This window comes from Mus caroli, unplaced genomic scaffold, assembly GCF_978045245.1.
Source record: "Mus caroli unplaced genomic scaffold, Mus_caroli_1 scaffold_16, whole genome shotgun sequence".
NCBI lineage: Eukaryota > Metazoa > Chordata > Mammalia > Rodentia > Muridae > Mus > Mus caroli.
The window spans coordinates 795,146-821,341 of NW_028227271.1; the positions used below are offsets into that span (position 1 = coordinate 795,146).

General features: G+C 51.0%; 1 protein-coding gene across 4 annotated transcripts; it reads left to right on the forward strand.

Moving 5' to 3' along the window:
* Window positions 1-26,130, forward strand: Znf385a (zinc finger protein 385A). 4 transcript variants are annotated; one of them, XM_021183826.2, is made up of 8 exons: window positions 1-71; window positions 6,863-6,999; window positions 19,802-19,912; window positions 21,921-22,083; window positions 23,898-24,140; window positions 24,226-24,395; window positions 24,566-24,661; window positions 24,798-26,130. In XM_021183826.2, exons 1-8 carry the CDS (start codon window positions 62-64, stop codon window positions 25,026-25,028), a joined length of 1,161 nt encoding a protein of 386 aa, XP_021039485.1. In that variant the 5' UTR covers window positions 1-61; the 3' UTR covers window positions 25,029-26,130. The 4 variants fall into 4 exon arrangements, with proteins under 4 accessions (XP_021039485.1, XP_029326004.1, XP_021039486.1 ...); XM_029470144.2 differs by lacking the exons at window positions 1-71; window positions 6,863-6,999 and adding exons at window positions 16,517-16,837; window positions 19,037-19,155; XM_021183827.3 differs by lacking the exons at window positions 1-71; window positions 6,863-6,999 and adding an exon at window positions 16,517-16,837.
* Window positions 26,131-26,196: the final 66 nt, after the last annotated feature.

The following is a 26,196-nucleotide window of genomic DNA, read 5'->3' on the forward strand; positions in this document are numbered from 1 at the left end:
TCCGACCAGAACGGCCCCCGGGACAGAACGACGCGGAACCCCGGGAGCCAGGGTCCCCAGCATGATCCTCGGTGAGTGGTCTCCACGACTCTGGGATCCGGGTTCCTGGTTCCTTCTCACTGGGTCACCAACCCCCCCTCCCTCACCTCGGCACCGCGGTGACTGCGGCCGCCGGTCTGCCACTCATTCCCCCTCCCCCCTCATCTGGCTGCACATCTGGGGTCCCCTCTTCCTCTCTTCCCCTAGCTGCGGTTTCTCCTGGTAACATAGGGAGGGGCAAAAGGAAGGCCGAGAGAGCGAGACCCCCGCCCCATAATGAGAACATTGCGTATTCATGAGGCTCATGAATATTATAAGACAGTGCAGGAGAGACTGTGGGAGGGGGCTGGTCCTGGCCTGGTGGAGTTGGGGTAAAGGTTCTGACCCGTCACCTCCAGCGCCTTCCCCCACCCTTGGCTTAGCCACTCCGACAGCCTTCTGGGCCCAGGATAAGAGGGAAAGGAGGAAGTGGGGGGCGGAGGAAGAAGATGCTGGGTGTAGCTTCGAGGTGAGTGTGGTGGGAGGTGGGAACCTGACGGGTGAAGATAAGGGGGCTGGGTAGAAGAGCGGGTGGGAAACTGTCCATCCCGGGCTCTTGCGGCTTAGATCCTGTCTCCGCAGCCATCCTGCCCCGACACGCCGGGACCTGCCCCTCTCTCCCTGCGCCGGCTGCCTGGGCCCTTCTTCTTCTCCTCCTTCTTCCCTTCCACCCCAGCCGTGAGTCGGGGGCTACAGGAGACCAAGGAGAGAAGGAAAGTCAGAGTGGGGGGAAGGGAAGTCCCGCTGGGCTCTGACAGCCAGCCCGTTCAGCCTTGGCCACCCCATCTTCATGACCTACATCGGGAAGGGAGCCCCAGGGATGGGGGAGGAGAGGGCCTAGCTGTGCTCCGGACTCCGCAGCAGCCCCTGCCCTCAACCCTGCTGTCACAGCAGTGCAGGGCCTGCTCTGACCTCTGACCTCCACCCTGGCTAGGCCGGTTCCAGGGCCCTGTTTATTGTGAAGCCCCCTACCACTCTCAGACACCTGTGGTCTCCCTGCCCCCACTGAGGACACCTGGCTCTGTGCTAATGCTGAACTACATCCCTTGTCCTCATCCCTCTCCCAAGACTCTCTGACTGTGTTCTCTTCTTTCCAGTGACTGTGTATCTTTCCTAGCCCCTTTCTCCACTCTTGCGTCCTTCCTCCATCTAGCTGTTGTGTGGTCTCAGCCTCTCTCACGACTTTTATGCCTTGCTTCCTTCCAGCTGGCCAAACATCATAGCTATTTAAATCCCTCTGCTCCAAGGCTGTCTCTAATAGGTGGTCTGCCTTCTAATTCCGGGAGACACCTCAACACAGTTTAGACTCAGGACCCTAACACACAGGCTCCACATTCTGCCTACCGTTCTGTTCCCTGTACTCTAGCTGTACCCTGGGCCAGCTGTAGCGGCTATAGCCTGCTTGCCCAGAATAGGCCAGGCTAAGCCTTGTTTGCCCTGGTCTGGAGGCCACATTAAACTAGGTGTCAGGCCTGGAAGACCCCTGCCAACACCCAGCCACAAGAAGACTGAATTCAAACTCTCTGACATTGGACCTTGCCACCAACTGGCCCCAGCCATCTCTTTGGAGGACATGATAATTAACTCCCTCCTTTTGCCAAGTCCACAGAGGGGTGGGAATCTAGTGGTGCCCCCATTCAGCTTAGCTTTCCTCCCATCCCTTCCTCTTAAATCCCAACGAGGAGGAAACTGCCTGCCAGTGCTCAAGACTCACCTTTAGAATCATACTGAGGTGTTCGGGTCTGAATGCTAAGGTCACTGAGTCCTCTACAAGGCAGCCCTAGAGGAACCCTGAGATGGCTGTGCCCAGCTCAGCTGTATGTGGTGTCTCATGCCTATCATCACAGCAGGTTGGGGGAGAAGGTTATTGGGAGTCGAGGCTAAAGAATAAGTTCGTGGCCAGCCTAGGCTATAGAGTGAGAACCTAGCTCAAAACAAAATTAGAACACACATAAGAATCAGGGCCTCGGGGTTCAAGATGGTAGTTCTGAGTTCAGGTTCCTAGGCTGCCACTGTCTAAGTCCCTGGTTTAGTAAGGGGCAGAAGCCTGGAAAGGGAGGGTTCTTCTGATCAGGTTGGGAAGATTTCCCAAAGCTCTGCAATAAGCCCCTCCCTTTCTAGGCATCACCTCCCTCAAAGCCCCACCCCCACCCACATATACCCCGAGGTTATTAGGGCTGGTGTTTTTAGTTGTGCACAATCATCCCCTTGTCTCTTTCATCTTTGACTTCAAAGCCTTTCCAGCTCTCTGCCTGCCTTCTGCCAGGATGAAGGAATTGAGGCTGAGGGGACAGATTCACTGGACTTGACCAAAAGGATAAGAAGCAAGAGTTCAAGCCTTTCTCCACTATCCTGACCCTAAGTTTGGCCATTTCTGAGGATGAAGCTAAAATGCCTGAGGGAAAACATAGGTGGTGAAAGATGAAATCTCAATCTCTTGTTTTGCCTCAGAGACTGGTTCCCTTCTTAGCCTCATGAGGTCCCTTCACCACCATGATTTCAGTCTCACCTCAGTGAGACAGTCACTAACTCACAGCCCTACCCTAAAACCTTCCCCGCTCCCGCCCTACCCTGTTGAGCCACTCCCAGAGCAGACTCGCCCAAGCTTCCTATTCTCCAAGTCAAGCCTGCCCAGCCCACCAAAGAAAGCCCAGGGGCCATGGCACAGGACCTGGCCAGACCTTTTAGGGGAGGACGGAAAAGAGCAGCCCTCACTGAGATGCAGGAAGCTAGATATGACTTGACTGTGGGAGACTGAATGCAAAAAGTACCCAGGGCTAAACGGGGTTTTGGAGGTGGACAGGTGGGTTCAGACCAAGAGTCTGCAAGCTCACCCTTGGAAACTGTCTTGAATAGAACGTGTTAACAATCCCCCAGGGAGTGAGGGTGGGGCTCTGTCTGTTGGAGGTAATTACTCTAATGAGCTTCCCTCTAGAGTAGCCTACCCCAGCCCGACCCTAACTCCTCCCAACCCCACCTAGCCTTCTCTTCCTCCAACCTTGCTGCAGCCCTCACCTCCCACAAAACAAAAGCCTTGGAGCTGTTCCTTCTTCTCAACCCCTTCCTCTTTCCCTGTCTCCCTTTTCTTCTCCAGTCTACCCAGCAAAACATGATGCTTGAAAAAAACTTACTCTGTGAGACCCATTCAAGTTCCTCACTAGCTGTGTGACCTTGGTCTAGTAATACCTGCCATCTGAACCAACTGTCATTTATCATAAAAGAATTCATTTATTCAGCAAACATTTATTGAGTGCTTGCTGTGTCGTGCCAGCACTTTACACAGACTCGTCCAATCCTGTCATCAACTCTGGGAGGCAGGTACAGTTGTTCTGGTTTGACAGATGAGAAATGAGACTGAACCAGGCAGAGGAACCAGCTACTCGCCCAGTTAGTGCACAGTGAAACCATCTCATGGGAGATTGTTTATATAAAGTCCTGTCAATGAATAAGCCTCGGGAGGCTGGAGAGATGGCTCGGCAGTTAGCAGCACTTGCTGCTCTTGCAGAGGACTCGAGTTGGGTTTCAATGCCTACATTGCAGCTTACAACCAACCCTTCATTCCAGTTCCAGGGGATCCAGCACCCTCTTCTGGCCTCCGGGGGTACCAGATATACACACAGTACATTTTTCATACATGCAGGCAAAACACTGGTACACATAAAAATAAAGCTTTAAAAAAAAAAAATTGCCAGTTGTGGTAGTGTAAACCTCCCAGAACTTTGTGAGTTCAAGGTCAGCCTGGTCTGCATGTCTGCATACTGAGTGCCAGGAGAGCTAGGACTATAGTCTCAAGGGAAGGAAGGAAGGAAGGAAGGAAGGAAGGAAGGAAGGAAGGAAGGAAGGAGAGAAAGAAAACAATAAGCTTTTTCACATGGCAATTATTTTTCTCAGAAAACAGTGTATGGGCCTGAGGCTTCAAACCAAGAACCCTGGAGCTTTCTTGGAGTGGGAGGGCAGTAAGAGCCTCCCACAGACTTGGCAAGTGCTCTACCACTGAGCCTCAGCCCCAGCCCTGAAGAGCCCTGTTTCTGCTCACCCAATTCTTAAGATACCATCTGCCCCTCTCCCACCTCAGATCTCAGAGTGGAAGAGCCATGAGAATCCGGGGATAGTCCCTCACCACTTGCCCACCTTCCAACTCCCCTCACTCTGTCCTCATCTCACGCCTTTGTCCCACCTCTCTTCTCACCCCAACCCTGTTCCACATCCGTTCCAGGCTACAGGGAGCTGAGTGGCTTCTGTCTGTTCTCCTCCATCTCTCCCCCTGTAAAGCTAAATGAGGACTCCACACCCAGGAAAAGCAAGGAATTGCTTTCCCCATTCTCTGCTTAAACCAGATGCGAGCCTGTGCTCAGCCCTCCGATTCAGCGTTAAATGAGAGCCCTCTGGGAGCGATGTAACAGAGGAAGAATTTGCTAGAGTGCGACAGATCCTGATTTGATTCTCAGCCCTGGATACTTAAGGCTGTGTGGCATCAGCCAAGTTTTTTAACCTCTCTGAGTCCCAGTCTCCTCACATGCTGAGTGGAAGAAATAATCCTGGCTACTTCACAGACTCAAAGCCATTTCCCAGACTGCCCCATCTCCCATCTTGCATCAGATAAGACTCCGGCTCATTGCCTGGTACATAGCCCTTCTTTGAGTGTTTCTCTGTGGCTTTTCTGGAACTTGTCTCCCTCCTCTAAAATGGATTTGGTAGTGGGATCCTAGAGAGTTGACAGCCAGGGACAAGGTCAAGGAGCCAAGTGGTGGGGTGGAAGTGCCAGCCCTGAACCAGCTGCTGGGAGTGGGAGCGGGGGACACTGAGAGCGAGCACTCGGGTTTCTCTCACCATTCCTGAGGCTCGTTAAGGTTGCCCTGATGTGCCAGGCAGCGAGGAAGGGTGGGGCACAGAGGAGAGGCCTGAGAGGACAGACCAGAAGGAGATGATCCGTCTGTCTGTCCCTGTCCTCACCTTCATCTTTCTCACCTTATGGTCTCTGCCCCAGGGTCTTCCTGTCCTCATCTAGCTCTGCATTCTGCCTGTCAGGTTTTAAACTCCCTTTTCCACTCTCCCATCCTTAGCCTCTTCTGTGTCTGTTCCATTTCTAGTCACCTATTCCTGCCTTTGCCACTTTCCCACATATTCTGTCTCTGTGTGTCTCTGTCTTCTCTGTCTCCCTCTGTGTGTCTCTGTGTCTCTCTGTCTTTCTCTGTCTCTGTCTCTCTGTCTGTCTGTCTGTCTGTCTGTCTCTCTCTCTCTCTCTCTCTCTCTCACACACACACACACACACACACACACACACACACCATTCCAAATGTGAAGGCAATGCAAGGCTCCCAACAGTTCAAAGGCCAAAGGCAAACATCCTAGCCTCTCCTTCAGGCCTTAGAATTTAGAAACCAAGCTCCCAACAGCCTTAACCCCTGTCTGCCTCAGGCACACTGGCCTCCAGTGTTGGCATTGGGTGGAAGAAACCCCTCTAGACCTTTCTGGACCTCATTCTCCACCCCCCAGCTGTGCCTGAGCCCTCCCCACCCCCTCCCTCTCTCCTCAGATTCCCCTAATCCCTGCTCCCCCGCCCTCCCCTCTGCCCCACTTTTCCAGGACTCTGATTGGCTGATTCTACTGACTGGGCTGGGGGAGGGGGATGGTAAAGGAAGGGGGCAGAGGGCAGAACCAAGGGAAGGGGACGCTGTCAGGCCCAGGCCCCTAGGGGGCCAGGGCCAGGCCACTGCCTGGGGGCAGCAAGTGCCAGCTACAGAAGGTATGACAGGGGTGAGTCAGTGGAGGGACAAGAAAGGATCCTGGGGACCCATTACCCTAAGAAGGTCAAGGGAGGTCCAGGGCCAGGCAGGCAGTCTCTTGGTCTGGCCTTTGTGCCAGAAACCCCTGCAGCTGGCAGAGGGTGCTGAAGTAGTAGAGGGTAGCAGGAATTGCCCAATTGATTGACAACCGCTTCAGGAGGAAGCCAGCCAGGCCAGTGGAAACCCTGAGGGTCCTGAGTCCTTTAAGCTGGATCCTTTAGAACCTGGTGGAGCCTCCTCCAGGACTCCAGGGGGAGGAGAAGACTTGTGGGGTGGTACTGAATGGCTGGCTGAACTTTCATTTCCCCTTGGGGTCACATGTAAGCCCTCCTCTCACAGAGGCGGTGGCTATGGTTCCTCTTGCAGAGCTGGAACTGAGCCTGCCTGGTGGTTGAGACAGTGGGGTCTGGTGGGAATGAGGAGGCTACAGAAGGATCAGAGCAAATGGCACCCAGAGGTGGCAACAATTTTTCAGGAATTATGACCTGAACAGCATCGTAACTTAGGAAGCCAGATGCAGCAGCTTTCTCTGAATCCAGGCTTCCCTGTCCCCCTCTGGAGAGTGGAATAAGTCACCCACTTGACTCTGATCTGGGGATGCAACAAACCTTCAGACGTGTCTTCAGACACACAAAGGACTCCAGACCAGAGGAAGGAGTCTAGGATTCTGAGTAGATCCAGAGGTAGACTGTCTGCAGAGGAGGTCTAGGCCTTTCTTGGGTCTGTAAAAAGCCTGAAGGGCTTGGGGAAGGAGGATGCAGAAGGGGGAAGTGAAAACCACCCCCTGGGGAAGACCAGCCTGTTGTCCCCAGGCCCACAGTGGATCTGCTCCTTGAGCAGCAGCAGCGAGGGAAGTGTATATATGGCTCACACATGTGTACACTCTGGGGGCACACTTCTGAGTATGGGAGCCTCAGCTAGGGAGTAGCACTGTGTATTTGGGTGGGGTTCCGAAGCTCAGTCTTCCTACCCCACAGAATGTTTTCTCTGCCTTTCAGGCAGCCTGAGCCGGGCAGGGCCCCTCCCTCTGCTCCGGCAGCCCCCCATCATGCAGCCCCCGATGGACCTCAAGCAGATCCTGCCCTTCCCACTAGAGCCAGCCCCAACCCTGGGCCTCTTCAGCAACTACAGCACAGTGAGTATCGTCTGTCTCTCCTGCCCCACACCCCTAAACCCCCTCACGGCCAGTCCACCCCTGTGCTCTTCTTCTAAGCCTATCTTGTTCTCACTCCCTGTGACCCCCTGTGTTCCTTGTGTCTAGTCACTGGATGGCAAAAGCATTGCTGGCTCTCTGATGCTATACTAACTGTAATGAAAACAGACTGTGTGCTAAGTTTTCTCTGTCACCCAGACACTGCTCTGTTCCACTCATCCTTCGGTGAAGTGCTCAGCCATACGGAGAATAAGGAGGCCTAGGTGGTAGTGCTGTAGGAAGTCAAAGAGCTGAGGATGCTGGGATTGGAAAGAGCCAAGGGGCAAGAAGCACGGCTGTGAGGGTTTTCTTTGTGTGTGTGCCTGTGTGTGTGCGTGCTGGTACACACAGCACACATGCCATTGTACAAGTGTGGAGGGCAGTTATGTGGGTCCTGGGGATCAAACTCTGAGCATCGGACTTACACCGCTACTTTTATTTATTTTTTTTTTTACTTACCATCTCCAGCTCTCCAGAGTACACAGCTGGGTGGGTAGGATCAGTTTGTTGTTGGAGGGATGGTGAAGTCTTCTAGATTTAATGGGAAAAGAAACAGAGCTACTTCCCATTCTTTAGCAGAGGAGTGCCTTGGTAAGACTTGTGATTCAGGAAGAAGACTGTGGCAGCCAATAAAGGGGACAAATCTGGAGGAGGTTGTCTGGCCTTACAAGCCTAAACGGGCGGTAAGAATGGGAAAGAGAAGGAAAGACTGGTGAGATGCTTTCAAAGAAATATTGACCTGCCATGGTAACCAAGTGGTGTTGAAAGAATAGAGGAAAGCGCTAAGGATGAGTCCAGGGCTCAGCCCTTGGGGAGGTCTGAAACTACCCCTGACAGGGATAGCCTTGCATTTCTGTTTGATGAATAAGCTCAGAAGCTGAGGCTTGGAAGCGTTTAGTAACTGATAGATGTTGGTTGACACAGTATATGCCTAAGATGTAATTCAAACAAGCCCTCAGTTTGATCCTTGGTACTGCATCAATAAGGTACAGGGGAGCATACTTGTAGCCCCAGCACTCAGGAGGGAAAGATAGGAGGATCAGAAGTTCAAGGGCATCCTCAGCCTGGCATACTTGACCCCCTGCCTAGAGAGAGTGAGAGAGAGAGATCTTCAGCTCATAGCTGCAGCCTCCAAACGCCTCCTAGAAACCTAAAGCAGCCTCTGTACTGCATTTTGACTCCCACAAAGTGTTTGTCACATCTCAACCTTTACAGCATCCTTTGGGGTGGTTGGTGATATTAGCTTCAACTTTACAGATGAGGGAACCTAGCACTGACTAAAAATAGCACTGTCCTAGACCTGTGCGAACAGTAGGGTGAACAGAAGACAGTTTATCCTCAGTGAACTTATACTGGGAGACAGGCATGTATGCCACAAAGCAGAAGGAAGGTTATAAATATTGTCACAGAAACACTAATAAGGATGTGATTTCAGTACACAAGAGGTAGAGGCAAAAACATCAGGAGTTTAAGGTTATTTTCAGTCACATAACAAGTTTCAGGCCTGAGATTCATGAGACCTTGTCTCAAAAAAAAGTAGGTGAAGGGACTTGAATTTAGCTCAGTGGTAAATAACTTGCCTAGCATGAGTGAAGCCCTGTGTTCAATTCCCAGTATTGCCTAAAATAAAGCAATATAATAATAATAATAAGCCGGGCGGTGGTGGCGCATGCCTTTAATTCCAGCACTCGGGAGGCAGAGGCAGGTGGATTTCTGAGTTTGAGGCCAGCCTGGCCTACAAAGTGAGTTCCAGGACAGCCAGGACTATACAGAGAAACCCTGTCTCGAAAAACCAAAATAATAATAATAATTAATAATAATAATAAAGCACTGAGCATATACTATATTGAGGCATAGGAATCAATTGGCCACTGCCCATAGGGAGCCCATGTTTTAGCAGGAATAATAGCAAGTTAACTATAACCCAGATGAAGAGCCATGTTGAAAGCATTTAGCTTACATGGGAGCACAAGGGATATTAAGACAAATCTTCTGGGTGTAGGGGGACCTAAAGAGCCAACTGGAGTAAAGCAGGATAAAGACAAGCAGAAGAAAATGACTTAATCTAGCTGGGACAAGGACTCATGATTTTTGCTTTGAAGAATCATTAGTTTTTATTTTGTATTGCTTTATTTTGTTTTTGAAATAAGGGCTGACCATGTGGCCAAGACTGGTTCCAAACTCTTAGGGATTCTCCTGTCTCAGCCCCCACAAGTACTGGAATTTCAGACATGTGTCACAACACACAGAATATTCACAGGGTTGTACGAGCAGCCTTAGAGAAGAGCTGGAGAGATAGCTCATTCTGCTGCCATTCAGAGGACCTCTGTTTGATTCCCAGAACCCTCACGGCAGCTCATAACCATCTGTAACTCCAGCCCCAGGAGATCTGGTACCCTTTTCTGGCTTCAGAGGACACCAGGCATGCATGTGGGACACATACAAACATGCAGACAAAATACTTGTTACAAAACCTGGTCTAGTAGCACATACCATTAATCCCAGCACCCAGCCTGGTATACATAGTCAATTCTAGGATGGCCAGAGCTACATAAAGGAACCCTGTTTCAAAAAAAAAAGAAAGAAAAAGAAAAAAGAAAAAAAAATATCCCCAGGAAAACACTTCATAAATAAAGCAAAATAAGAGAAAACGAAGAAAGATCATTTCAGATTGAATCAAATCTCACAGAAACAATAGTTAAAAAGAGTCATTTAGGGAAGTACAAGTGACCTGGTGTAACTAGAGCTGAAGGGCAGGGAATGCTGTCTTCTGTATAAATACCATATTCTCAGGCTCAGCAGCCCGGGAATTGTCCCCATCTATAGAAGAAGAAACATAGAGGTCAAATGACTCATCTGAGACTCATCTTTAGTCCACTCATGTAAATATGTTTTGTTTCTTATATTGTTTGTTCCTCTGGCTTTTGCCTCTGCCTCTGTAAGGTCGGGATTGCAGGCATATGCCTACCACCCCATCCAGCTATAGCCTAGGGTTTCTTTCTCTTTACTGTTATTTATTTCTAGTGTCTCTGTGTGGCGGGCGATACTCTTGTGCCAATGTGTGAGAAGGTCAGAGAACAAGGTCGGGAGGCAGTTCTCTCTTTCCACTGTGGGTTTTGGAGCTTGAAGTCAAAGTGTTAGGATTGATGGCAAGCACTTTTATTCAGCCATCTTGCTGTCCCTACACTGGAATTTCTGACCCCCACAGTTCCATGGAGTCACTGCCTCCAGTGGAGCTAGTTAAAGCCCTAAGCATGTCAAGCTGAGGCTGTAGCTCAGAAGTAGAACTCTTTTAAAACAATCTTTGTTGTTTGTTTGTTTGGGGGTTCTGATTTTGTTTGGTTTGTTTGTTTAAATATTTATTTATTTTATGTATATGAGTACATTGTCACTGTCTTCAGAAAAGAGCATCAGATGCCATTACAGATGGTTGTGAGCCACCATGTGGTTGCTGGAAATTGAACTCAAAATCTCTGGAAGAGTAATCAGTGCTCTTAACCACTGAGCCATCTCTCCAGCCCCCAGGTTGGTTTTTTGAGATAGGACTTTTGTGTGTAACCCTGGCTGTCCTGGAAGTTACTCTCTAGACCAGGCTGGCCTCAAACTCAGAGATCTGCTTGCCTCTGCCTCCCAAGTGCTAGGATTAAGGGTATGCGCCACCACCATCTGGCTTTAAAAAATATGTTTTATTCTATTTAGTTTTGGTATGTGTACATGGTGGGTGTGTATACATGAGTACAGATGCCATTGAGACTAGAGGTGTCAGTCCCTGGAGCTTACCCTCACATGAGTGCTACAAATGGAACTCAGGTAATGGGTTCTCTGGTAGAGTATCAGGTACTCAACTGCCAAAGCATCTCTCCAGCTGCCTCAGACGTCAGCTTCTGCCTGTGATGCATGAAGTCCTGGGATCAAACTCAGGATTGACATTAAGAAAGAAAAATTAAGAGCCGGGCGTGGTGGCGCACACCTTTAATCCCAGCACTCGGGAGGCAGAGGCAGGTGGATTTCTGAGTTCGAGGCCAGCCTGGTCTACAAAGTGAGTTCCAGGACAGCCAGGGCTACACAGAGAAACCCTGTCTCGAAAAACCAAAAAAAAAAAAAAAAAAAGAAAAAAAAAAGAAAAATTAATAATAATAAAAGAGTTGGGCATGGTGGTTACACCTGTAACTGTAGAACTCGGGAGACTCAAGTAGGGAGGAAGTTATGTTCCACGCACACCTGAGCTACCTAGCAAGACAATCTCAAAAAAAGCTGGTGGAAGTTCGAGAGATGGTTTAGTGGGTCTAAGGCACTTGCCGTGCAAACTTGGTGACCCAAGTTTAATCCCTAAAACCTACATAAAAGGAAGGAGAGAACCAATTCCACAAGTTATCTTTTGGCCATCATATGTGCACCATATGTGCACATGTCCCCATATGATAATAAAGTAAATAGTAATTACAGGCTTGGTAGCACTGGCCTGTAATGCCAGCTGAGGCATAGGACTGGAGCCAAATAAAAAGGAAAAACTAAGGTGGAAGGATTACAAGTTCAAGGCCAGCTTGGTCTACAGAGTGAGACTGTTGAACAAAATTGAGGGTGTCATGGGGGGCAAGGTGGCTTAGTGGGTAAAGGAAGGCTTCTTTCCAGGAAGCCTGAAGACCTGAGTTCTACCCCAGGGACCCATATGGTAGAAGGAAGAACCTATTCCCACACATGCACATCCACAAAATATAGAAATTAAAATGTAATAAAAAAGAAAAGAGCGAGGTATAAAATACCAGGTAGTGTTTAAAAACCTAAAAGAGGGAGATGATTATATATGAGTGCTGGAGTATCAACAGGACGGATACTCAAGACATCACAAATGATGCCACGCTGTGGGGGGAAGGAGAAATTACAGTTAAGAACAGATTGGTTTTTATTATTTGAAAACATGTTTATACATGTGTAAGCGCGTGCAGCTGAGTGCAGGTGCCAGATCCTCTTGGACCTGAAATTACAAGCTGTTGAGATCTACTTGATGTAGGTACTAAGATCGGACCGCAGGTCCTCTAGAAAACCAACACATGCTCTTAATTGCTGAACCATCTCTCAAGTCTGAGAGCTAGTGGGGGTTTTGTTTGGTTTTTTTTGTTTTGTTTTGTTTGTTTGTTTGTTTAAGACGAAGTCTAACTTTGTAGCCCTGGCTGACCCGAAACTCACCAGATAGAGTAGGCTGATCTAGAACTCACAGAGATCCACCCACCTCTGCTTCCCTAGTGCTGAGATTAAAGGCATGTGCCACCCCACCTGGCTCTGAGGCAGGTTTGTTTTTGTTTTTGTTTTTGTTTTTGTTTTTGGTTTTTCGAGACAGGGTTTCTCTGTATAGCCCTGGCTGTCCTGGAACTCACTCTGTAGACCAGGCTGGCCTCGAACTCAGAAATCTGCCTGCCTGTGCCTCCCAAGTGCTGGGATTAAAGGCGTTCGTGCCTCACCACGCCCGGCTTCTGAGGCAGTTTTTTTGTTTTGTTTTGTTTTTTACATATTTAGTTATTCAGGGTTGGAGAGACGTTCAGTGGTTAAGAGCGCTTATTGATCTTGTAGAGGACCTGATTGGTTCCCAGCTTACAACCATTGATTACTCCAGTTCTAGGGAATTTGATGCCTCTTCTGGCCTCCAGGGACATCAGGCACATATAGTGTACAGACAGACACACATGCAGATGAAATAATTATTCATTTAAAAATACTTTATCAGTAATATTTATTATTTTATTTGTGTATGTGAGTGCAAGTGCAAGTGTGGATGTTAGAAGAGAGATTCGGAGCTGATGCTCTCCTGCCATCTTTGATACAGGAATCAAACTCAGATTGTTAGGCCTGCTGGCAAGTGATTCCCTCAGCTGAGCCATCAAGAAGTAATTTTTATTTTATTATCATCTCTTGTCATTCGTGAGTACTGAATCTAGGACCCCAGGAGTGATAAGCCTGAGGATGGTAAAGTCCCTTGTATAAAGTAATGCAATATTTACAAATAACCTGCTTATCTGCTATACTTTGAATTACTTCTGGTCATTTATTGTACCCACCACAAATGTATTGTTTGGGGAATAGTGATACAAGAGTAAAAGTTTGGGGATGGCTAGATGGCTCCATGGGTGAAGGTGCTTGCTGCCAAGTGTGAGGACTTGGGTTTGATCTCTCGGACCTACATAGTGAAAGAAGAGAACTGATTCTTACAGGTTGTCCTCTGATTCTCACAAGCACACTGTGGCATGAATGTGTACACAAAAGGTCTACACACACACACGCGCACACACGTAGATATGTGTAATAAAAATATTAAAGAAAAATTTGTTCATGTTTAATACAGCCATGACTTTTTTTTTTTTCAAATATTTTCTGTATACCATCAGTTGAACCCACAGGCCTGGAGTTCAGAACACAGAGGGTCAACTTCAAACCCTTTTGTATTTTGAATGGTTTTGCTTTATCAAACTTATTTTGTTGTTGTTTGGCTTTTAAGGTGTGTTAGTGTTGTGTACATGTGCATGTGTGTACTACAGCATGTGGATGGAGGCCAGGGGACAGCTCCTGAAAATTGGTTCTCTCCTTCCATGGTGGGTTCCACGGAATGAACTCAGGTGTTCAGACTTGGGTAACAAGTGTTTATGCCATCTAAGCTGTCTCACTGGCCACCCTTTTAGTTTTTGCTTTTTGGGGAGACAAGGGGACAAGGTTTCTCTGTGTAGCCCTGGCTATCCTGGGACTCAAAGAGTTCTGCCTCCCAAGTGCTGGGATTAAAGGCATGTGCCACCACTGCCTGGTAATTTTTGGATTTTTGAGACCGTGTCCTGGCTAGTGGCTAACCTGGAACTTAGATTGTAGATCAGGCTAACCTCAAATTTGTAAAGATCCTCTTAGCTCTGCCTCCCAAGTAATTTGAATCTCCCTGTCCAGACTATGAGGCTTTTTTCTTTTGTTTTTTTTTTGGGGCAGGTTTACTGTGTAGCCCAGGCTGGCCTCCAACTCACAAAGATCCTTATACTTCAGGCTTCTGAGTCCTGGAATTCCAGGCATGAATTACTACACTACCTAGCTTTCTCCTTTTTATTACATTATCTGTCTGTCTGTCTGTACATCCATCCACCCATTCATCTATCTATCTATCTGTCTAGACAGGTCTTTCTATATAAACCTAACATGTCTGTCACTCACTCTGTAAACCAAGCTCACCTCAAACACACAGATACCCATTTGCCTCTCCCTCCTGCACTGGGATTAAAAGTGTGCACCACCATACCAGCCGTACATTTTGTTTGTTTATTGTAAGGGCGGGGGTGGGAATGTGTACATACATACAACAGCATGCATGTGGGAGTCAGAGAAAAGCTTGTAAGAACTAGTCCCCACCTGTCCACTGAGTTTTCTTCCTTCTATTGCATGGGTTCTGGGAATTGAACTTAGGTTATCAGACTTAGCAGCAGGTATTTACCTAGTGAGCCATCTGCATACACACACACACACACACACACACACACACACACACACCCTTTTTTTAAGCATAAGATAGAGAGTGCCTCAAAATATGTTTGGAGCCAGGTGTGGTGGTTCGGCATTCATGAATTTCTAGCCAGCCTGGGCTACATGGTGAGTTCCAGGCCAGCCTGAACTAAAGAAAAACTTTACCATTGACAAAGAGTGAAGCCTGGGAGTATGGCTCAGTGGTGGTAGAGTATTGATATGTGTGAGACCATGGGTTCAAGCCCCAATACCTCAGAAGGAGTGAGTCAATCATAGCAATAAAGCTGTGAGTGTAAGTAGACCTGGGAGTGCAGCAGGGTGGCAAACAGCACCACTGTTAGCGTCTGATTTCTAGGGTATGAACTGATGCTGCAAACTCCTTGCTTTATAAACTTAGGCAAATCATTTCAGCATCCCAAACCTTAAATTTACCAACTGTAAAATAGATATTGGTCAGGCCTGGCAGCACATGCCTGTAATCCCAGCTCCTAAAAGGCTGAGGCAGGAAGATCACAAGTTCAAGGACACATTGGGCTATCTAGTAAGACTGTCCAACAAACAAACATGGGAGCAGGGGCAGTAATAGTGCAAATCTACAAGGCCTTGTGAATTGTATTACAAAATCACAATGCCTAGCACAGAGTTAGTGTTCAGAGTTTTGCCACCTGACCACTGTTATTTAAGAGAAAGGAGGAAAAGGAAGTTTGGATGTCCAAAGCTGTGGCCTTGGAAAATAAGCTGAATTGGGTAGTGGGAACAGGAGGAGGCTCTGGCCAAAGAAATAGAGCCAGCAGCTGGAGGGGTTAGGGAGGTAAGCCTGCTCTGTAGAGGTGGAGAGGACAGGAGAGAGTATCTGGTTGCATGACAGTTCAGATTCTGCAGAGCAATGAGGACTGCAGAAACGCTGCACAGCCAGCCGCCTTCAGAAGGCCTGTGCAGCTGCTAAGTCCATGGCTTTGGAGTCAGGCTGCTCAGATTTAAATTCAAATCCCAGTCCAGCAACTTACTAGCTTATGACCTTGAGCAAATCATCTAACCTCTCTAAACCCCAGTTCCTTCATCTATAAAGTAAAGATAATAATAGTACTTACTTCAAATCGCAGTTGTGATGATTAAATTAGATAATCCAAGCAAAGAGCCCAGTGCAGAGCTGGCACATTCCACGGGCTCAATCGACAGTAAGTGGTGGTGGTGGTAGAATTATGGCAGCCTCTCCCTGTGGCTTAGTACCTCTCTTCTCTCCTACATGAACAGTTGCTGCCCCTCGGACATGTGCATTAGTATCTTCCCTCATTCTTTCCACGCTCGGTCCACTGTTTGCCTTTACCCTTGGACATCCATTACTGTCTCCCAAAGTCGACTTTTCTCAAACTAGTATCCAGCTTCACTTATCTCTCTGGTCGCTGCCCTGGGTAGGATGGGCGCTATGGGTGGAGGCCTTGCCCAAGCAAAATAAAGTGTCCTAGCCATAGGGAAGTCTTTGGCCTTTTCAGTATTGCCCCACTTGACCACCAGAGGGCAGTAAGTGCACGAAGCGTAGCTCTGGGAACCTGGTTCTGGGGCAGGTGGAGAACCCAGAAGAGGAGGTAAAAAGAGGTTAAGTGGCAATGTCCACCACTCTGAGGTCGCTTCTGCTCAGGCAGCCCTCGGCTCCACTGACCAGAGAAGTCGCCCAGAATCTTCCTCACCCGAGCTTGGTTTTACACTCACGTGAGCGAAGTGACTTGTTAAAAGCAGGGGTACAGGGGTTATGTACAGAGAAAGCTGGGGAAGCATTGTATAGGAAAAGCTGTCAGCATAGAGGCAGGGAGCAGGGTGGAAGGGGTGAAAGAAAGGACAATGTCTGAGCTAGACAAACACGGTCATGCATAGGACTGGTGCGGTCACTGGACCCAGGAAGGAATCCAAGTGCTGGTAGTCGAGGTCATCAGGTCAATGCCCCTGCCGCTTGGCCGAGAGGCCCCGGGCCGGAACAAGGCCTTTCCTGAAAGCAGTCTGGTCGCGGTCTCTAGCTTTCTCGGCCAGAGCCCCCTGGCCTCCCTCTCCTGTGCCCTGTCCCCGCCCCCGTTCCCGGACCGCCCTCGGCCCCGCCTCCAGGGCGGGCTCCGGACCGACCGGCGCCGCCTCCCCTCCTCCCCTCCTCCCAACCAGCCGGGCCTCACAGCCCTGAGCCGCCCGGGCAACGAGCGCCGCGTCTCCGGCCCGCCCGGCCGGCCAGGCTCGGCCCCCCCCCGCCCCCTGCCTGGGTCTGCTGCCCCGGGCCATGGAGCCACGGCCACCAGGGCCCCGCAGGGTAAGCCACCCAGCCCCTCCCTCCCCGCCTCCGCGGCTGCCGCAGCGCCCCCCCATCCCATCCCCGCCCGCCCTGCGGGGCCGGCCACCTCTCCTCTCGCCCAGTCCTCGGCAGTCGCCCATCCCCCACGCGGCGCGGCCCTCACCGATCTCTGGAGCCCAACTGGCGCCCCCGACTACTGCCACCTTGTTGGATACGCTAGCCTCTGCTTCCCAGGTCCTTGGAATCCCCAAAATCTCAGACTTGCCATCGGTCCTACACCTACCTTTATATCACCATGCTGCCCAGACCTCTCTTCTGCCTTGCCCTCTTCCCGGCAGCCCTTCCCCACCAACTCCCACCTGCTATTTGGACACCCTCAGCTCCCTCTGCCCCTTGTCAGTCCTATCTGCTCCTCAGGTCTTTCCATCCCTGCCATTCCACCCCTTTCTCCCATCGCCTTCTTTTGAGGGGTGGGTGGGGTAGGGAAGTGGGTGGTTGAACAAGGGGCAGTGGGTTCCATCGATAAAGGGCAGCGAGAGGAAACCTAATCATAGCAGGCCCCCTCCTGCTCCTGATCTGGTTTCCCTCCTCCTTGCCCTTCCCTCCTTGCCTGATTCGTTTCGCCCAGCTTCAGGGAGCCTTTCCCCTTCACCACTGTTGGAGGGCAGGTGGGAGGGGACTGACTGCTTTGGAGAGTTTGCCAGGGTGTGTCTAGACTAGTATGGGAGGGAAGGGTCTCTAGAACGAAATGGGTCTTCAGAGATGCCAGCCTCCACCCTTCCCTAGGGAGCTTTCATCTAGGTCACCGGGGCCTCCTGACCTTGGTTTAGAGGAACACCTCAGTGGCTCACATTCCACCTACTTGGGGACTGGGGCCCCGAGCCCTCACCTTCAACCAGCTGTCTCCTCAGTCCCTGGAAGAAAGAGTGGGGCAAGCTGGCTTGGCTCCCTCCATTTCTTGTTCCACTCCCCAAACTACTCCTGAGGAGGGATCTGGGTGGAACCTAGAGTCTTAGGGGATAATCAGTCCACAACTCATCCTTGGGATTCTTGGCCTTAGGCCTTCCTGGGAACTGGCTGGAGTGATGGTACAGACAGAACCAGGAGATTGCTTTCTCCTCTCCATCCTATTCTCTCTCTCCCTACTGTTTTTATACGACTTAGGTTTCCTGGCCCAGATTAGGTTTCTGTTTGGGCGGAATTCCCATTCCCCACCCAGTATATGAGGAAGCCCAGGGCTCACGAGAACCCTGGGGCAGAGTTAGGTGGGGGATGTCTCTGAAAAAAGAAGGACTGAAGCCTGGAGGCAAGAAGCTGAGAGCAGCAATCTGTCTCCCCTCTCTGATTAAAGCCTGTCTCCAACTTTCTTTCTGCCAAACATATCATACATTTGTGCAGATAAACACACAGCTGAAGATTACACAACCTGACCATCCGCAGTGTCAGCAAAGCCCCCAGTGAAGAAATGTTGATCTTCAAATGATACATACAGTATGTGGCTGTCATTCTCATTTCACCCATTCACTCACTGATGGTAGGCGCATGGCTGCACACCTATACACACACACATTCCTTCCTCTCCCTCTCCCCCGACCCCCCTCTGACTTTTCCCTGTATGTGATTGGGATTTTCAAGAAGTTTGTAGGAGGTGAAGACAGCCACTAAAAGGGGCTGCTTCTGGCCAAGGGCAGGCTAAGAGACTGACACTTGTCACACAGGTTATAACTCATTCATGGCTCCAACATCCACTACGACCAAAATGGAACAGACATAGGTCAGCATTCAGTTCACTGGGACCCTGAAGCCCCATTCCTGATAGTAACTTCAACCAGCTATAGAGACTCCTGGGGGAAATAGGGAGCAGATTCATGTTCTGTCCCTCAAACTGTCTCATGGGAAACCCTAAAACCTGTGCACAGAGAAAGGTTCAAGTGAATTGCTAGGGACCCCTGAGTCACCAGCAAACATGTCTTAACCCTCTCCCCTTGGAAGATAAGGTTTCAGTCCTGAGTTGTTCCTTAGACATCCCAACTACACCTAGTCTGTGTAACCCTGGCTGCATTCCAGGCTCTCCCCTCCCTAGCCACCAGAGGGAGAGGGGCAGAACTGCTCAGGGTAGCTGTTTCTGTGCCTTTGGCCCTTTAGCTGTATCCCTTAATATCCAAAGGCCTCAGAGACTATCCTGTCCTTTCCCCTGCTCATGTGAACTCTCGGCAGGAGACTGCGAAGACATCTGCTGATCCAGGGTGGAGCAGAGAAGGTTCCCAATCCCTCCAAGCCCAACAGCTCTGCCCTGAAGCCCTGCTGATGCTGATAGTGAAGAGAAGGTTCAGAAGGTCCTGGGCTCCCTCAGACCTATCAGCTGTTTCCACTCTCCTCTTCCCCATTCTTCAATAGAATTACCAATTCTCTCCCAAGTTCCTGCTACTTGTTAGAAGCTACTGACTTACAGCGACCCAGAGCCTAAATATGTTAGGATGAGGTGGGGCCCAGAGATGGGAAATGGGGAAAGTCTGTCTCCTGGAGCCAAAAGCTGCACTTGGCAGACAGTTGTACCCAAAGTAGGGCCACAAGGATTCAGGGGCCCTAGAATCTCTCTCTGATGCTTTGGGACCGCCTATCAGTGGCTTTTGACAGGTTGGCCTCACTGCAAAAGACAGGCCAAAGAAACAGCCAGAGTTGAACGTTGATGGTGTTTGTTAAGTCAGAGTAAGAGTTCAGGTCAGGCTTGCAGCTCTGCTGTTAATTCACGATATGGCCTTGGACAGACCACGTCTACTTTCCTATGAAATGGGATCGATGGGGCCAGTATGTCCATCAGGTCCCTTCCAGGGCTATGAAGATTGGGCTAGAAAAAGCCAGAAAACAGGCTCAGAGGCCTTAGGTACCTTGAGGCCTGGGGCAGGGCTTAAGAACCTTGGTTCACCTCAGCTGGTTGTGGGGAAATGGGGGTTCCTAGCTCACCCTATCCAACATCTACAGATGGACCCTGTACAGAAAGCTGTGCTCTCCCACACTTTTGGAGGACCCTTGCTCAAGACCAAGCGGCCAGTCATTTCCTGTAATGTCTGTCAAATCCGCTTCAATTCTCAGGTAAGAAGCCCAGCCGCTTCCTTCTGACAAGTAGGGTGGGGAAGCCATGGGACCTTGAGGGAGAGCAAGTGCTGGTAGCCTTGAGTGAGGGGCAGTGACTAAGGGGGTCTTGAGGGAGAACAAAGAGTTGGGAACCCTGGGAGGAAGGTGGCTGGAGTCACTGGAAAGCTGATGAGAGAGACTAGTTAGTGTCTGCTGTGCCTTTTGTTTGCTGTTTTTGTTTGTTTGATGCAAGGTTCCTTTGTACAGTCCTGGCTCACTCTGTAGACCAAGCTGGCCTCACACTAAGGGACCCGCCTGCCTCTGCCTCCCAAGTGCTGGGATTAAAGGCATGGGCCACCATGATCTCTACTTTCTTTTGCCTTTTTTTTTTTTTTTTTTTATTGAGACAGGGTCTCTCTCTACATAGCCCTGGAGGTCCAGGAACTCATTTGCATGTACCACCACACCCATCCCAACTTCCAGCTCCTTTTTCTTTTTCTTTTCTTTTCTTTTTTTTTTTTTTTTTTTTTTTTTGAGGCATGGCTTCAGAAATTCCCCCAAGCTGGCCTTTCCCTTACTGTAGCCTGGACAGGACTTGAACGTTCAATCTTCATATCTCAGCTTTATAAGTAGCCATTATAATCCTGTGCCACCAGGCTTGGATATTGCTGTGTGTTCTGGCAGGAAGCAGACAAATGCTCTAAGGCTGGCCCTTCTCTCCCATGGGGTTGGAGCATTCCCTGCTCAGAGTGCCTGGGAACACAGGAGTCAGGGAAGGTGTGTGGCCTCTAACCTTTCATCTGTAGGTGCTGAGTTTGATCCCACTGGCTCTCTGTAGAACACCTTTGACATCTGCTGAACTGCCCTTCCCACTTCACACCAACCTCCCACATTCCTCCTCTCTCTACCCCTTTCTACCTCCCTCCCAATCACATTGAAAGCCTAGGGCTTTCCTCATGATTTCCTCCCTCTGAAGTTCCATTGGGATTTCTATTTAGGTCCAGACTTTGTAAGGGTGCAGGCTCTAAAAGTTTTAGGGAAAAAAACAGCAGAGCCTTATTCTGCTGAGCAGGGGAAAAGAAAACATGTTCTGTTTTTCTACCCAGCACACATATATACATGCACAGGCATCCTGTACAGAGGGGCCCTGTACACCACTGCTCTACTCCTGTCAATCTTGTTTCCCAGCCCATCCACATCTTCATTTCTACCCCTGTTTAGGTGACCTTGTGACTCTAATATTTTACGTTCTTCGTGGTGGTACAGATGGGAGAGGAAGGTATGGGCAGGCAGTAAGGTGGGTGGAGCCAGAACCAAACTATCTTCAGGCCTCGTTGCTTAGACTCCAGGTATCCTCTCTTCCACTCTGACTCCACTTGCTGGTGGAAGGAACAAGATTGGAAGGATAGAAAGCCAATAACAGACAGCTCTCCCCTGTTTTGCCCTCCCTTTTCCTCCCCGATAGATAAAGTTTCTCTGTTTTGACAGCTGTCTCTGCTGCTGTCTCCCATCTCCAGAGCTGGGCTTGAGTCCAGGGTCCTCCAGGGTGTCCACAGACAGGGGCTCCAGGGAAAATGAGGCCTAAAAGGAAAAATCAGGACAGAGCTAGAGAAACAACAGAGCAGGATAGGATCCTGGGCAGAGGAGAAACCCAGGCACCTGGGATCTTAGATGCCAACTAGTTTTGTGTTCTGCCTCCCCCAGCTCAGCATTCTCTTGCAGGCTTGAAGGTCCCCTCCCTCTACTCAGGACTAGGTGGGGGGCCTGAGTCATCAGCCAGGTCCTGGGTGTGGTGGTGGAGTACAGACTGGACTAGGCCAGGGTCCAGATTCCCAGGGACTAAAGCTTGAGCAGCCCATCTGAGCCACAGCAGTAACCAGGCGTGTCAGCATGGGTTCCACACAGCAGAGGCAAAGGCTGAGCACACTGCAGCCTGCTGAGGCCACCCTGAGACCTGAAGGAGCTCTGTGGGGTGTAGCAGATGAAAGGTGATCTCAGACTCCGTGTTCTTCCTCCATCCTTGAAGAGCCAGGCTGAGGCGCACTACAAGGGTAATCGCCATGCCCGAAGAGTCAAAGGCATCGAAGCTGCCAAAACCCGAGGCAGGGAGCCTAGTGTCCGGGAATCAGGAGATCCAGCTCCAGCAGGCAGCACCCCTCCGAGTGGGGATGGTGTAGCCCCTCGTCCAGGTGTGTCTGAACCTCTCTCACACTTCTCCACTGATCTTCCCAGAACTCCTCTGCTTCTCTCCTCCTCCCTTAGTCCCCAGTCACACTAACACCCAAGGTGAGTCCTGGAGCCAGGCATAGTGATGTCAAAATTCCATCCTGTCACCCCACCCACCTCTGCCTCGGCTCTTCTCAACAGAGTCCCTACTGTCTGTCCTCTCCACTGCCCAGTGACTCAGCAAGGGGCTAGGGTGAGGTCACCTGGCAAGCGTCCCCAGGAGCAGGGAGACATTCGTCTGATCCAGATGAAGCCCCTCTATACTGGCCACAGAGGACCATGTGCCCAGGAGATTCCCTCAGTGAGCTTGGATGGACCTGTGGACTTCTTAGAGTCAAGTTAAGAAAGAGAAACTTCTTTAAAGAAAAATCCTTAAGTTCTTTTTCTGCTATACAGAAAGCAGTTCTGCAGTTCCTCTCCCCTCATGGCTGGTGGCAGTCCTCAACCCTAGTTCCAAGGAACTGGGACAGAGAGGATATGGGGACAGAAGGATATCAGCCACCCCCACCCTGGGATTACCACATCAGATATCAGTCCTGGCCAACTCCAGAGAGACCTAACATTCCCCTGGCCCTCATTTCCTCAGTCTGGCTTGTCTCTTTTGCCCCACCCTAAAAATAATGAGAAACAAGTCTCTGTATCACCAGCTTGGGATCCAGGCCTCCACTGTGACTACACACACACACACACACACACACACACACACACACTCAGACAAACAGACACATTCCAAGATCTGGGGGCCAGGCCTGAGTTCTAGTTGTGCTTTGGCTGACTCTGAGTGTGACCATCCTGGTTCAGTTTATTAGCATTTGTATAAAATAAGGATGGGAAGCGTTTTTGATGGTGACAGTTAACATTCCTTAACTACTATTGTTATAGATGCTTTACACACATCACTTCATGTGGTCCCTGCACACTTTCTGAGGATATGGGGTAGATAGTGTACCCACACTGCTTTCATAAGCTACGACATCCTGTCCAGTGTGATGAGGATGTACTGTGTGGTTGGAGATAAAGATGGAAGATGTCATTGAATGAGTAGGAGACACAAAGGAGGGATCGTAGGATGGACAAGCACATACCTGCAGGGGTTAAGAATTCTTCCACCTTCTCCTGCTTCCACCTCAACCCTCCCCATGACCCGGAAACTGGATCATCTGTTGGAGCAAGAGTGGGAGTGCTAGAGTTTCCCCTGCAGAAGCAAAAGCCCCGTGCAGAGGCCTGGGGCCTGTGCATCTTTAATGGAACCATGAATTATAGAGCAGCCTGGATCCCTGCTTCTTCCCTCTTTGGTTCTTGTTTCTGTTCCCCTCTGCTATGCTTACATCTGCCTCTCCCCACTTTCCCTCCTCCTCATTCTGCACCTTCCCGTTGCTCCATGGCGTACCTCCTTGAACATCAGGCAAGACTTTGGGAAGGGGTGGTCCTGTCAGGAAGCCCAGGCTGGCCCCCCCCCCCCGGGTTATGATGGGATGAATCCTTGGTGTCTGCCTTTACCCCTGGCTGGGCAGGGTACCTACCCACTTTACCCCAAAGGTAACCTGGTAGAAAGAGCCTCCCTGGGCTATCCTCAGCTTTAGGGGAGTGAGCCAGGCATTGCAATCGCACACCCAGCCAGTGGCAGCTGCAAAGAATTTGGCTGTGGCCCAGGACATGAGAACATGCATGTTGTAACAGGGTGGGGACTGACTCCTGGGCCCTTACCCTCAAGGACATGGGGATGGGCCTCCACATGAAGAGGATTTGGGCTGACCCCATGTTTCTTCCGCAACAGTTTCCATGGAGAATGGCCTGGGTCCAGCCCCAGGATCCCCAGAGAAACAGCCTGGCTCCCCATCCCCTCCCAGTGTTCCAGAGTCTGGACAGGGTGTAACCAAGGGTGAAGGGGGAACTTCAGTCCCAGCTTCCCTGCCTGGGGGTAGCAAGGAAGAGGAGGAGAAGGCTAAGCGTCTGCTCTACTGTGCACTGTGCAAGGTGGCTGTGAACTCCCTGTCCCAGCTTGAGGCACATAACAAAGGTATGGGTCCTCTACTCCCAAGCAGTCTCCTGTCCTCAGCTCACTTTCGCCCCCACTGCCCTCACCTCCTATCTCTGTGGGCCAGGTACTAAGCACAAGACAATTTTGGAGGCCCGAAGTGGGCTGGGACCCATCAAAGCTTACCCTCGGTTGGGGCCTCCCACTCCTGGGGAACCAGAGGCTCCTGCCCAGGACCGAACCTTCCACTGTGAGATCTGCAATGTCAAGGTCAATTCGGAGGTCCAGCTGAAACAGGTATGTCCTACATCCATCCCAGGGTATCTGAATAGTTTGACCCACTGAAAGGAAGGGAACTTGGGTAAGGACCATTCAGAAGGAAGTATGGCCCAGTGCTTAGCAATGATCCTGCCTCTGGGGATTACTCTTTGCTGAAAGCTCACAGCCCACTACCCACTGCACCACAGCACATCTCCAGCAGGAGGCACCGAGATGGCGTGGCTGGGAAGCCCAACCCTCTACTGAGCCGGCACAAGAAGCCTAGGGGCGCTGCAGAGCTGGCGGTGAGGCCTGGATGCTGGGGGAAATGGGCTATGGGAGGACCCAGGAAAGCTTGAAAGGGATCTGGGCAAGCTGGCAGAGGTTGGGCTTGCTGGACTACTGGTCCGACCTCTGTTCCCATCTTTCTGCCTGCTGCAGGGCACGCTGACTTTCTCAAAGGAGCTGCCCAAGTCCCTGGCCGGTGGCCTGCTCCCCAGCCCCCTAGCGGTGGCTGCGGTGATGGCCGCTGCAGCAGGATCTCCACTGTCCCTGCGTCCAGCTCCAGCTGCACCTCTTCTGCAGGGACCACCGATCACACACCCTCTACTCCACCCTGCCCCAGGACCCATCCGAACTGCGCACGGACCCATCCTCTTCTCCCCCTACTGACCTCAGCCCTGAACCCCTCCCATTGAATCCCCCACCTCCAGCCGGGACCCAGGTCTCCGGGCTCCCAGCCCGCCCCTCTTCCCGGCGCTCCCTGAATGGTCTCTCCTTCCCCCCACCCCGAGGTACGGGGTTCCAGGAAAGGGGAGGGGTAGCGGGGGAGGGGGGCTTCAGAAGGGGGGGAACACCCCAGATCTCAGGGAACCCCGCCCCCTGCCCTTCCCTCTCCCCTAGAAAAGAGGGGGGCCGTCTCACCCCCGAGCCCCCTCGGAGACACCCCCTCCCAAAAGCCATGTCCATCCAACCCTTCCCCTCCAAACCTAGCACAAAACGGGGTTCACAAGCCATGGTCGGGGCCCGGGGGGAGAACATGGATTTTCTTGGCAATAAGCGGACTCTGGGACTCCGGCTCCCCTACCCCAAACTAAAGCGCTTCCGTGAACAACCCCATCCTCCCGCAGGAGGAGGGGAACAGGCGGGATCCTGGGTCCCTCGTAAGCACTTTGGTTTTACCGCCTGCAACCTCACTGTGCCCGCCCCGCACCATGCCCCAGCCCCAGGTCCAGTCGGGCCCATTGCAGGGGGCAGCACTTGGGGGCATCTCAGGCACTTGGGTGGGACCAAGGAGATGCCCTCATAGACCCTTCCCTCGCCTTCTTCCTCCCCGGTCCGGGTTCCATTCTTTTCACCAGCACCCATCGCCCAAGGGGTACCAAGGGGGGCAAGGGGTGTCCAGTCCAAGCCCACCCCCGCCTCGCCTTCCGCAAAACTGTGAGCAAAAAGCAATAGAAGCCTCGCCCCCGCCCCCGGCCCGTCCCTTTCCGCAGGATTTGCCGTCTGTAGCCTCCCCATTCCAGTTCCTAGACCTCATGGCTGCCCCCTCCCGTGACACCTCCACTGCACAACTCGGGCGGGGGCGTGACCCCCAACCCGTCCCTTCTGTGGTTTCTGTGTGGTCAGCCCTTCCAGCCACCGACCCGGGATGGGGACTGGCCCCCACTGGCCCTCCCCTCCCCATGGACTCTTTCTGCTTGACAATGTAGCAAACCCCCTCCCTCTTTCTCTCTCCTTGACAATAAAGTCTGGATTTGTTCTGCCCTCCCGCCCAGGACTCAGACTGTCTTTGCTTGCTGTTTGGGTAGTGATTTGCTCGGAAGATGTGTCTTATGGT

Bases quoted from the DNA above. Each gene is read 5' to 3' on its own strand.
- Znf385a (XM_021183826.2), top strand. The intron at 7,000-19,801 runs GTGAGTATCGTC...CAACATCTACAG, and splicing joins TCTTCAGCAACTACAGCACA to ATGGACCCTGTACAGAAAGC. The intron at 19,913-21,920 runs GTAAGAAGCCCA...CCATCCTTGAAG, and splicing joins AAATCCGCTTCAATTCTCAG to AGCCAGGCTGAGGCGCACTA.